This window comes from Phaethon lepturus, unplaced genomic scaffold (assembly GCF_000687285.1).
Source record: "Phaethon lepturus isolate BGI_N335 unplaced genomic scaffold, ASM68728v1 scaffold3586, whole genome shotgun sequence".
NCBI classification, from domain to species: Eukaryota; Metazoa; Chordata; class Aves; order Phaethontiformes; family Phaethontidae; genus Phaethon; species Phaethon lepturus.
Genome location: NW_010546801.1, coordinates 100,033 through 112,562, shown reverse-complemented (window position 1 = coordinate 112,562; position 12,530 = coordinate 100,033). Strand labels below are relative to the sequence as shown.

Here is a 12,530-nt window from a genome sequence, read left to right as displayed (position 1 = left end):
AAGGAAAAAGCACAAATCAAGCATTAACAAGCACAGAAAAAGGAAGTAAATCTCCTGGGGGCAGAAGAGCAAAAGGGAACTGCAGATCATGGGACAATACACTGAAAATAGTGGAAGGAAAAGAAACCTTCAGGTCAGAGTTCAGCTGGTCTAAGTCAGCGTAGCCCCAGGGAAGTTACGCTCACTTAGGCCTGGTAGGAATCTGGCTCAGCAACCTGAAAAAAGAAAGGGAAAAACTTAAGGATAAGCACGAAAAGACTGGGGTTGAGCAGAAAGAAAGATATAGTTCCCTTCTGTGGAGAGAGAAGAAAATTCTTGTCAATGGAGCTGAAAGGGGGAGAGAACAGACAACTAAGCAGGAAGACAGAAAGCTGGAAGCACAAAGCACAGGAAGCAAATAGAAACAAACACAATGGCAGGCGGTAAAGAAATCATTTTAGGGAAGAAGTGAAGAATGAAGTGGCAGAGAGAAAAATTATGTGCTTTTAAGGTATTTGACTTCCTATTGAGATTACTGCTTCCTGCACATGCCCATCAGAAGCACTTTAACATCATTCTTGGTTCATTGTCATCTATACATTTTTATTCCTCTTACACTGTGAAATACTGTAAAATTAAGTGTAGTTTAGTATTCCTGGAATATATATGGTTACACTTCTGGATCACTGCTACCATTGTTACACTACACAGAAAGATCTTTTCAGGTGTGATGATCGTTTCATCTCCCTGTCATCACTGCAAGGTGAAAAAGATCTTTAGTCAATGGGCATTCTTGCAGCAAATATTGGGGGGTGAACATTGGGGGGTGAAATATTGGGAGGAGAACACCTACAACATGATAAAAAGCCTTAGACATTTAAAATACAATGTATCACCAACTGAAATGAATACTTTTGTCAGTTCTGTTTGACACCCAAAACAAAGTTATTTAATAAGCGCTGTTTACAAGCCTCTACAAGCACATACAATATGAATACACAGAGTGCTATATGAAAAAATGCATTCATGTACCATTTGTAGGCATTATGTAGACCTATGTGCCTAACTTCTTATATCCGCTACTATGTGAAGTAAACACCAGACCACAGACTGAAGATATTCTTTATCTGGCCTGCAAATACAAAGGATTTTAAATTTTTCTCTTTTTTTTGTTTCAACATTACATTGAAACCTTGAGAACCACAGCACTCATTTGGAATAGAAAGCTGTCTTTGTCTAGCCAAAACAAGACCGTATCCTGTAATGCAGCCAGCTGTGCAGAAGACTAATGATCCTTTTCCTTCATTTTAAACACAAGTGCTACTCTGAAGCTGAACATGTTTTCCTTATGAAAACTGTTACTGGCACAGAGCTGTTAAAAGTTCCAGTTTTGAACTCATAGTTCTCATAGTCCATAGTTCTCATACCAGAAAAGCACTGAAAAATAGTATCTCAAAAGCTAAGTAATTGCTCTGGATAGTGTGGAAACTGAACATAATAAACATGTAATGACAAAATTTAACATGCATATATAATTGAACCTCATTAATAACCTTGTTAAGAAAAATAACATACTCCTAATTGCAAAATCCTGATTATAATTCTTGAATATAATATGTAAAAATTTTAAACACAGCCCCTATTCGTCCTGCATGCACCTGTATGCTATATTTATATAGATGCATGCAGATAACAAACACACCCTGTACACACACCTGCTAACACTACACACAGACACACAAATAGGCTTAAGTTTATACGCAAAGATACAAAGGTACAAATGAACATACACGGATAAGGACAATATGCTATGTTGGACAATATCCTGTGTTGTCACTGAAACATACTCACCATTTGCAGAAGATCAGAAGAAACCATCTGCATGCAACACATTGCTGTTGCCAAAGCACAGACAATGGTGGAGATGATATTGAGAGCGCACACACTGAACAACAGGTCCTGTGAAAAAACAGGCATCAGAATATCATCTCTTATCTCAGGGACACAAAGGACAGGAAATATTTTTAGCAATTTGACAATAAACACTGTCAACTGCTATCAGTTGATATGGTCTCAATTAACTGCGTAAAACTCATCCAGGTTGCAATAATTTTTTAAATCGATCTGCAAAGGGAACAATTACAGAAGCAAACATCTTCCCCACTTCTCACAACACATTTGGTATTAGTGATTTCCTCAGAAATATTGATATTTCAAGTTTTCCAGTTCCATGAAAGAAAAGACAAATTACCGCTTTCACAGCAGACTCCAATCCACAGCTATCATGAGAAAGGTAGTATGAAACCAACTTCTGATTAAAAAAAAAAAAAAATCATAGAGAAATTTCATTGTTTTCAGCAGTTGAAATCTACAACTTAGGACTGTGTGTTAAAAAATTCAATGGAAACTCTAGTGTGAAATAGAAAATTTTATCCTATACCACATAGTCTATGCACCGGAAACATTTTTAGATATGAGAGAAAAGCAGTGACTACATCTGGGCATTTCACCTTGTGCTGATGATGGAAGTGCATACGGCCACTTTTTAAAAAAAAAAAACAAAAAACCCCCAAAACATTTAAAATTGAACATGAATTATTTCTGTTTATGAAGTAGAATAAAATAAAACAAAACGTTTGAATTAAAAATAAAACTTTTTTTAAGGTATACTTACAAAAAAAAGCATCCATCTTTTCCAATCACTGGATTTTTATTTACTTTCCTAATGGCCAGTGGAAAGGAACATTGATTTAGCATGCTGGCAACATTTCAAAACTACTACAATTCTCCTACAGCAACTGCATATCTGCTGTACTTGTGACAATTATGTGGCTCAGTTAGTATTCTGAACAGCCAGTAAAGGTATTTGAGAAAAAAGAGAACAGATAAAAAAAAAAAAATTGAAAGTTAAATACCATGAGTAAAAACACTCACTGTGTAAAGAACATCCTGTAAGATCAAAGTTTAAAAGAGTATTTCAGTCGCTGCCAGTGCATAAAATAACCTCCATGATACAAATCAATACATTGCTTGCTTTATTTTTTCCAACAGTACTGAAAAAAATATAGAAAGGTCTGGATTTATTCCTGCCACTCTAATTGCAGGTGACCTTCAGTTGAAGATGGAAATGCCAGCCATGGGAATCAGGCAGACATTAAATGGGTCAACAAGTTCTAGTCATTTAATAGCTTACACTGAGCCAGATTTGCTCTTGCTGATCTGGTCAGTAGCTTTCTGCCTTCTTGGCCAGCCCCTCACAGCCAGGGGAATAATGAATCAGTAGCACCAACAGCAAAGTACTGGAAGGGCCAATCTCTAACTCACATACAGAAGGTGATACAGAGGGCTTATTCAAATGCAAAGTCATATAGCCCCACTTAGAGCATTCAAGTAGAGGTAAACAGACAAGTAAATCCCTAGAGATGCAATTAGTTAACAGTGGCACAACAAGAGATTGAGAACCTGCATGTTCCGCTTTCCACAACTTAAAGAACACCAAGGCAGACACAAGATCTAGGGTAGAAATAGGACTATTTCCTGGCAATAAGAAACTTCATTAATCGCTTACTACAGCCATTTAGACCCAAAAGATTTAGCTAATCTGAATGTGTAACTTGATACCTTCTATGCTAAATAATAAAATCTACATCAGTTGTAAATTAGGATCCAAAGTGTCTTTAAGAGCCTCACACAACTTACATGCCTCAGGATAGACTCAACTGTGCCTCTATCACTCACGACAGATGTTTCTTTCATATGTTCCTAAGGATCCCACAGCTTCATCCCACAATTCCAATGTTTATCTTCACCATAAGTGTCTTCCTTATGTCCATATAATGGACATGATAGTTCTTCCAGATGCAGAATCCTAAACTGAGCACAACTGAAGTCTTGCAAATACTGTCTATAGTGTAAGGATTATCTCTTGTGCTTTACAAGCTATACTTGTCCTTACGCATCCTGCAGTGATGAGTGAGGTTTTTGCAACAGTACATCCTTGATTTATCTTTTGTCCAACATAACCCCAGATCCTTTGCTGCAGAACTACTACCCTCTTCATCCTGCTACTAGGTAAGGACAGAAGCAACATCATAGAGACAAAACTATTTTTACTGGTGAAAAGCCAAAAAACAAACCTCATTCTCAATTACACTTATTTCACATTTATAAAAAATAAAGAATAAACCAAACCCATTTCATACTACATGGATAGAGAGAGAAAATGAATTAAATTTCAACCCTCAATTTCCTCCTCTCACACTCTAAAGCACAGATTAAAACCAAGCAATGCTTTTCATTCTTAGTTATTTTTTCCTTCTCTACCCGTAATTCTAGAAAATCTCTGTAGACAGTGTCAAACCAATTGCTTTAATTTGTATTCATTGCTAACTATTGTGAAACAACAGACAAAGAAGTTGACTCTGCAAGTACCCTGAGCTGCAGTAGTGTCCCAGACTGAGCACTCACGATGATTATGACTTTGTTGTGGTTTGAGATTTTTCCCTTGCCACACACCGGGAGCTGAAGTCAGTTTGCTACTCAGCACTACATTTGTTACGTAGGGCAGGGATTACTGTCCACAGTAACAGTGGCCCTCTTTCCACGGCCTCCTTTTCCAGGCTAAGCATACAACAGTTAACAGTACCGTTCCCACTGCAGTCTTTTCGAAGGTGAAGCTACAACTAGAATGTTTCAAATACAGTGATGCAGAATTTTTATGTATTTCATAAAGATCAATAAAGAGCAGATATCTATCAGCCAAAAAATGTAACCAGATGGCAAAGCTAAACAAATTCGGAAGAGATGGCAAGTTTAAATTTTCAACAGTGAAGTTAATAACTGAGCAATGATTGTGGTATCCTCACCATCACTAGGTAGTTTTTAAAGCAAGACAACTTCTTTATTTGGGTTTTTTTCCTAAAGTCTGTTTCCACTCAAACAGGAATCAACCCACAAACCAACAACCAACCCTTCTCCTCTGCCCCCCACCTCCACAGCCAAACAAACAGTCATCAGCCTCAGGCAATTTACCATTTTCAGAGAGTTTCCTCCCTGTGCCTTGTAAAATTAGTAATTAGGTAATTCACAGGGCACACATACTATTATTCAACTATACATAGCAAGTGAGCAGGAACAGGCTTTCAGTATCTAAAACCCTCCATGGCCAAACATGCTACCAGAAAGACAGTGCAGGTGCTTATGCAGATTCCGGCTGGAACACGATGACAATTAAGACGTCCTTCAGGAAATATCTGTGAAAAAGCAGTAACCACAACAGGGACAATCTTAATTCTCCACAGCACCTGGCCACAGACAGCTACATTTACAGGGGCCTAAAGGAGTAGGAAATCTGTATTAAATACAAAAGCAAGGAGCTTTAGTGACAGGTTTTTGGTTGGTATCTGCAAGAACCACACTGACCAGGAAACACAACACGTGTATCTGTAATGCTGTGAAACACGATTCTTTGCTCTTCACAAATGGCTGAACCTGTTTTCTCTTACATGGTATTTTTCTGGGTATTTTCACGTTTTTAAGGCAAAAATCTGATTCTTCAACATGCTTACGTGATAACTAATGCTCTGATAGGTATAATGTACTATGTTGAATTATTCTTCTGCAGGTTATGTATACAATTTTCTTGCCACACCTTAACTCACTCATCACAGAGGACACAAATCCCTTTAAGAGTGGAAGCAGCTGTCAGAATTGCCTGGAAGCAAGCCTAGATCAATTCAGGTACACACCCACAGGAGTCAGACAGCATTGTAAGCTGTTTCTCTGCGGCCAGTTGTTTTTCCCAAGTAGGTCCCTCAGTAAATCTCAAAACCTGAATTTGAATTTAATACTGATTTATGAAAAAAGCAAGATTTCACGGTTGTAGTATTCCATTCTTACTACAACTTAATAATTACCAAATCAGTTGTGTCATTACCTACATAACTTTTATTGCATTTTCCCTCCCTAGTAACAGACACCTTTGACTTATACTGTGGTCCCACAAGGGATACTTGTATGTTCTCAAATCTTCTTCACACTACCATCCGTGTTTTACTCAAGGAGAGAACATCTAATTTTTTCTTATTCTTTTACTGAGTTAAGCTGTTTTCAGTGTTACCCTTTTGATACTGTTTATGTGCTACTGCACCTCAAAGTTCTGCCTTTATTAGCACAATTAAAATAATACTTTGCAATAAAAGTTTTAAAACCACACATTTTCCAAAATAAACAACCACAAAGCAAAAAGTATACCAAAACAAAACCTTTCCTTTATATCTATTGGGAGCTTATCCCATCTTCAACTAAGATTTGCCTTCTCATAGAAACCCTCCCATACTTCCTATGCTTTGTCCTCCATGATAGTCACAGCCACCTTTATGATCCTATACATTCTTGAAATAAGCATACCCTTACATGCCTGACAGTTCAAAACTGACTCAGAAGGAAACAAAGCTTGTTGCTCAAAATTTGTAGTCTTGTAAAACATCTCAGCTGGAGATCTTCAGAATGAAAGCAGAGTATTAAGATCAAGATGAAGGTAATTCTTCACTTGTACAAAGACTCTGGAGCACCAACCTCTTAACCCACCAAAATGCTGAAAGCTGTATTAGACGAATTGCACAAAAATGCTGCTGTGGAATACAACGTTCCACTGGGATTTAGCCGTTTGTGGAACAGTCATCCCGTGTCAACATTTCTCAGAGAGACAGCATTATAAACAACATTGTTTTCAGGTATATTGAGCCCTAAGAATTCACACTGGCAGCAAACTCTAGTAGCTACTAAATTCAAGAAAGCAACTTTTATCAAACCGATTCTGCTGAGCCAAAATTGTAAGTGGTGTCAGGTATAACCCTATTCTCACATAAATCAACAAACTGAGAAGCAGAAACTGCCAAGAAAAGGAGGTGTGTTGTCCAGGTTAAATTGCATGTGTGTTGACTGGCTTTTCATCTTCTATTAGTAGGATTTGTATGAAACGTGCTGTAAACAAAGAGAATACGCTGATCCTTTAAACTGTGGAGGATTCACTGAGATATTTGGACAAATGAAGGTTATAAACGAAAGAACAACTACAACAATTAACAAATAATTTGGACAAAACAGCACAAAGTACTATCACAAACAGAAGGCAGCAATTGTTTGTACCATTTCTGAGATTAAACATGGTTTAACTGCAGAATTCCATGAAACGGTAGTGATAGAAGTCCGGACGTCAACAAAGGCAAAAATCACTGTATGAGCTTTATAATCTTAAAAAGGGGGCTAAATGAACCTCTTTATCTCCTATTGAGGGATTGCACACTAATCTTGCAGATGCTCTTAAATATTTACCAACTAGCTTTCAAAAGCCAGTTTCATGTGTGTGCACTCTCTTCCTTTGCTGTGCTTTCTTCAGCATAATAGCTGAAAACTATCTGGTGAAAAACAAATATTAACAAATAACACCGTAAGTATAGAATAGACCACTTCAATCTTACGTAACAAAAAGAAGCAGATCTTTCAAACCTTAGCTCAAAATGAAATGGAACACTTGCCCAGTCTGAAAGTAATAAGGTCTGTAACAGAGCTAGCACAAGTTTTTCAGCAAAAAATGCCATTTTGACACTACACATCTATTTAATTTCATTCTGCATACTGTCAAAAAACAAAGTTGGACTTCTCAGTCAGATCTAATATGCAGCAATATATCACAGAACTATTTATGTTAGGGGTGGCTGAAGAGAAACAGAGGAGATATTCCTTGTCTCCTCTCTCTATGCATTAGGTCTAATTAAGCTGAAGTACCTCCCCTTTGGGTTTATGTCTACTTATTAGACTGCAAGACAGCCTTATGTGATGTGTTGTCAGTAGTTTGCAGAAAATCTGAATTTTCCAAGCTCGTTGTGAGAAAGGGTTTAACATGTTCAAAATTTAACCAACACTGGTATTGTTTTCCTGATGCTACAACTACTCTGCACGTCCCTAAGCAGCTTAGCTACAGAAAAGACTCTGCCATTTACAAACATCAAAATCAGTCAGAAGTTAGGTTTCCCGGTGCTTTCAGATACACAAGCAAGCACCGCTGGCTAGGCAACCAGAATTAGTATACCTAAAAGTATGTAACTGTTTCTTTTGCTTTTTGTATGTTTCTAAAATTATGGAAACATGACCTGGCAGAGGTCCCACACTGAGCAGCCAGCCTCAGCTCCAGTTTTTGAATATTGTTTTTTGTGGATGGCACACAGGAGACATACCTGTTGCTAAAATTAGGCCACTACTTAGAAAGGTAAAATAACTCTGAGAACAGGTTGTGGAAACTGCAATTTACAAGCTCTGTCTGGAAGCCCTGAACATCTAAGCAGACCGAAGTCTGGTGGTTTGCTTTGTAGTGTTCTATCAAGCGCTGACCATAGTTAGCCAAATCCAATCACACAGTAACAGTCTCTCTCCAACAAAATGACAGCTTAACATTTTGCAGTGCCATTCTTTTAAAATCCTTAGCCATGGCCCTGTAAAGGGATTCCCCAAGTGCCTTTTTTTGATAGCCTACATGCCATTTGATCATTCACAACATGTTTACTTCTCCTTAATGGAACTGCTTTTAGACTTTAGTTGATGAATGTAAGCTGCCCAAGCTGTAATCTTTGCAAATAAGTATAATTCACAGACTACTTTGCTGACTACATTTCCCTACCAAGTAATTGAGAAAATAACAACAGTGCTATCTTGCAAACCTCCAAGAAACTAAGTTTACAGGAAATACACCAGAAGTCCACTTCAAAACACACTTTTTCTTTTACGCCCTACATAATAAACTCTAGTAAATTTACTCATATCTCTTGAGAAGAGAGCTAAGGAACTGTCAGACATCCAAAACAGGCACCCAGCATATTCCCTCAAAAGGATGGAGAATTCCTTTTGTCCAGGTCTGAAAATGAAAGTTGCGGATTGGGACAAAGCTGTATATGCACTGGCATTCAAAATAAACATCACTTAGTGAAATCTTGTGTCAAAGTCTTCCGTGTTTCCTTTAGCTTCTAGAGAGGAAGTGAGTTTTCTGTTATCTCAGTCCAACATATGCATCATGATGTTTTACGTTCACTGCTGGAAAAGAAAGGAACAGCCTATTTTCACATTTATGCCTTCAAGGTGTGAGCTAAAAATCACATAAGCAGTCACATACATCTATGATTGGTTATATATTAGATGCCTATTTCCAGATACCTTTGGGCTTTTACGAGAAGTAATCACACAGGTAACTTTCTCTTACAGAGGATATTTTGTCTCCTTAATCCAACAGAGGATACCCATGTTTTCCTCAACTATAGATGACAAGCTAGAGGAAGCTATTCTGCTTCAGGAGACAAGTACCAAGTACCCTTGTTCAACATTTAAATCACACAAATTATACTCCCTCTCTCTCTTAAAAAAAAAAAAAAGTTAAAGTTCTGACACTTAGATTGACAGTCACAGATTGCTTTGCAACAATAGTAAGGAGTAAAGTTTATGAACACAATCTGGGAAGACAATTGCTGCTCTTTCTGAAACTATATTCAAGTATCCCAAAGGAAATTCAAAAGGAACCAAAACTCCCAAACAACGCACAGAAAAATATTTGAGTACTGCCTTACTACCACTAACTCTATTTACACTTGAATTTCGCAGTCAAGTCTTACTGAGCACCTAAGAAGCAGAAGATTCCTCTTAAAAACATCTCTACCAAAAAATTAAATGAGGAAGAAACTGGTTTGAATGATGATGTATTTCAGTGGAGTTGATATCCACAGGGTGATACCACCTACTTTAATTGATACTTGATTGTAGAGAAGAACCAATGTCAACTTTATACAATAGGGCAAAAACCAGGCTAAACAAGCAGCAAACATAGAAAAGTTCTGTAATTTTAAAGTGGGAAAAAAAGAAGTCATTTTAGAGTAGGTTAATCTCCTATCGTGATCCACATGTAAGAAGGCTTCAGACTGAAAAGACTGAATGCAGAAGCATTCTTAACCAAGGAGGACTCAGAAACTGAAATCCTTTCAGTTTTCTTATCTGTGTGCAAAGGATCCTTAAGTAGATCTCTAGTAACAGGGAATCGATCATCCAGCTTCTCATTCAGGGGAAAAATACAGAGCCTGAAGACAGTAGTGCAATCTGAGGTTGGCAGAAAGCAGCTGTTAATGGAGCGCAGTTGGAGGTGCACCCTTCCCTCTTCCACCTCAAGAAAAGCGCTCTCGTTAGAATTTGGACTTATAGGAGAAAGTCATCTGTGTACCTTTCATTTGTAATACCATGTATAGCAGAATGTCATATAATGGAATTCTTGCTTTTTACTTCCTAGAGAGCAAAACATATTCAGCTTAATACATTTAACAATTTAGTAAAACAATGATAGCCCTGAATAACTATTACCAAGTTTATGAGTAATTGTATTTCTCAGATTCAGATTACTAGCAAAAGAGACACAAAATGACAAAAAGTAAGCAATGGGCATTGATAATAATAGTCAAGACTCTAAAGGAAAATTGAAAGGAAACTGTTGAAACTTGAAACTGTTCCCACATCTTTACCTCTTTCCCATATCCCTCTCCATTACCAGTGTGCAAGTGACTGCTGAGATAAGTATGAACAGCAAGGAATTTTTGTGATTGTTGAGTGACTGAGGCAAGGGAAGAGACACTGGCGAAAGTGACTGTCTCTCAAATTTTATCAAAATAAAGATTAACAGCAGGTAATATTTAAGATAAATTACAAAAAATGAAATAAAAGCAAATCACTCAGCACTGCTACACGACATCTATTTCTTTTTTGTTGCAGATTCTCAGCAAGACACAACCTACATTTTCAAGTGCAAAAATGACTGCATAAAAATGCACATTCTCTAAATCTAAGACTATGCCCAAAAGTCTATAGAACATATTAAAAATGGAGCTGTATTACAAAACTTAAGTGTTTTTTAAAATACTTAATTGAAATATTGGTTTTATATTTTGTATTGAAGAAATATAATTTTAGGATATAATTTAGTGATAATATCACATGAAAAAACCCCCATACAGTAATATATTGAAAAAGCATTTTGTCCTAAAAACTCTTTGTTTTCCATCAAACTGCTGGGTGGTAAGGCAGTCAGGAGGTATTAAACTGGAATAAGGAAAAAATTGGTGATTGAGTGATTGATTTATCGCTTCAATAACTCAACTGTAGAAACCATCATTTAACAAAGCAATTTAGAACAGCTGTTAGCACATGCAATTACCTGACAAAAGCAAAGAAAATCTCTGGAATGAGTAGAAGCTAAAACAAAAACTGACAATGGCATGAGCCCCCCATTAGTGATGGGAGAGGTGGCTGAACTGCATCCTTTATAACCAAAGGACACTGACTGCAAAAGCGTATTCACTCTTCTGAAATTTTGCCCTTCACAACGTAACTTATACCTCCTGTCACAGCAAATATAAATCAGAAGTGGAATACTACCAATTTGCTCTAATGGTGAGCCATATCTATAGAGTTCCTTTACCTTAGAAAAAAGTTATAACTGAATTTCTCTCTACTATTGGTTGCCTTCCAGAACCAGCTGTAGAAAAGCCATTAGTCAACCACAGCTGCAATCCAGCTGTAATACATGTAATAATACATGCATTCAACATTAACAGCAAAAACTCAATGTAATATTAGGTCTGGAAGGGTAGTACTATATGACTGACTGCAGCCTGCATACAAAACCAGGCAGTAAGGTGAATTCCTCAAGAACTTTGCTTCCATATATACAATATCTCCAATCTCACAGCTATGAAAAAGCAGTAAGACATATTAATTTTTGGAATGAGAGTGTTTCACCTTGTTCATACACACTTTATATTCATCAAACGCATAAAGCACCAAGTCAAAAAACAGAAAGTTTATCTGAAACTTCCTTTTGATATGTAAACATCTACCACAAACTACTGTTTTGTAAGGGCCTGAAACAAAGCCAAGTTATGACGATCGCACCAAAGGACTTTAGCATAAGCCCAATAAAATTGTATGCTTCAGGATAATTGCTATTTAAGAAAAAACACCAATGGCCTTGCTTAATCCATTTCCTTTCACCAAACTATTGCAGGAAGTCTCCAATTCCTTTTACACACCCACTAAATGCAGATTAAAAATCACATAAGCCAAAATAAAACGAGAATCTCTGGACATCTTCACAACTCAACTCAAATGCAGACTTTGGTAAATATTTAATCACTCCCTTGCCTCTTCATATTGCAGCAATGAACTGCACTGTCAATTAAGTTACATGCATGAACATCACACCAGGGAATTTAACATTCAATACAGACACACACCACACAGATGAAGCACTACAACAAAATATTCATTCTTTCTGTCAAATATTATATAGAAAAATATCCAGCTGTGCTGCTTACACAGAATTGAGAAACTGTATTTAAACCTATTTTACTCTAGAAGGAAATAGATCAATGCTTCTTGTCCCCACCTACTTCTCTGTATTTATTTACAACATTTTAAGTATTTACTATTTTTTGTGAAATGTGTTACTTATGTTCATATTATCA

The 12,530-nt window shown here is 37.0% G+C and overlaps 1 protein-coding gene across 1 annotated transcript in view; it reads right to left on the bottom strand.

Moving 5' to 3' along the window:
* Positions 1 to 12,530, bottom strand: part of LOC104622586 (protein FAM189A1-like) — an 82,016-nt gene that overhangs the window by 23,657 nt on the left and 45,829 nt on the right. The window contains exon 4 of the mRNA XM_010289420.1: positions 1,831 to 1,938. Within this exon, the coding sequence (XP_010287722.1) occupies positions 1,831 to 1,938 (108 nt within the window). The remainder of the gene's footprint in view (positions 1 to 1,830; positions 1,939 to 12,530) is intronic.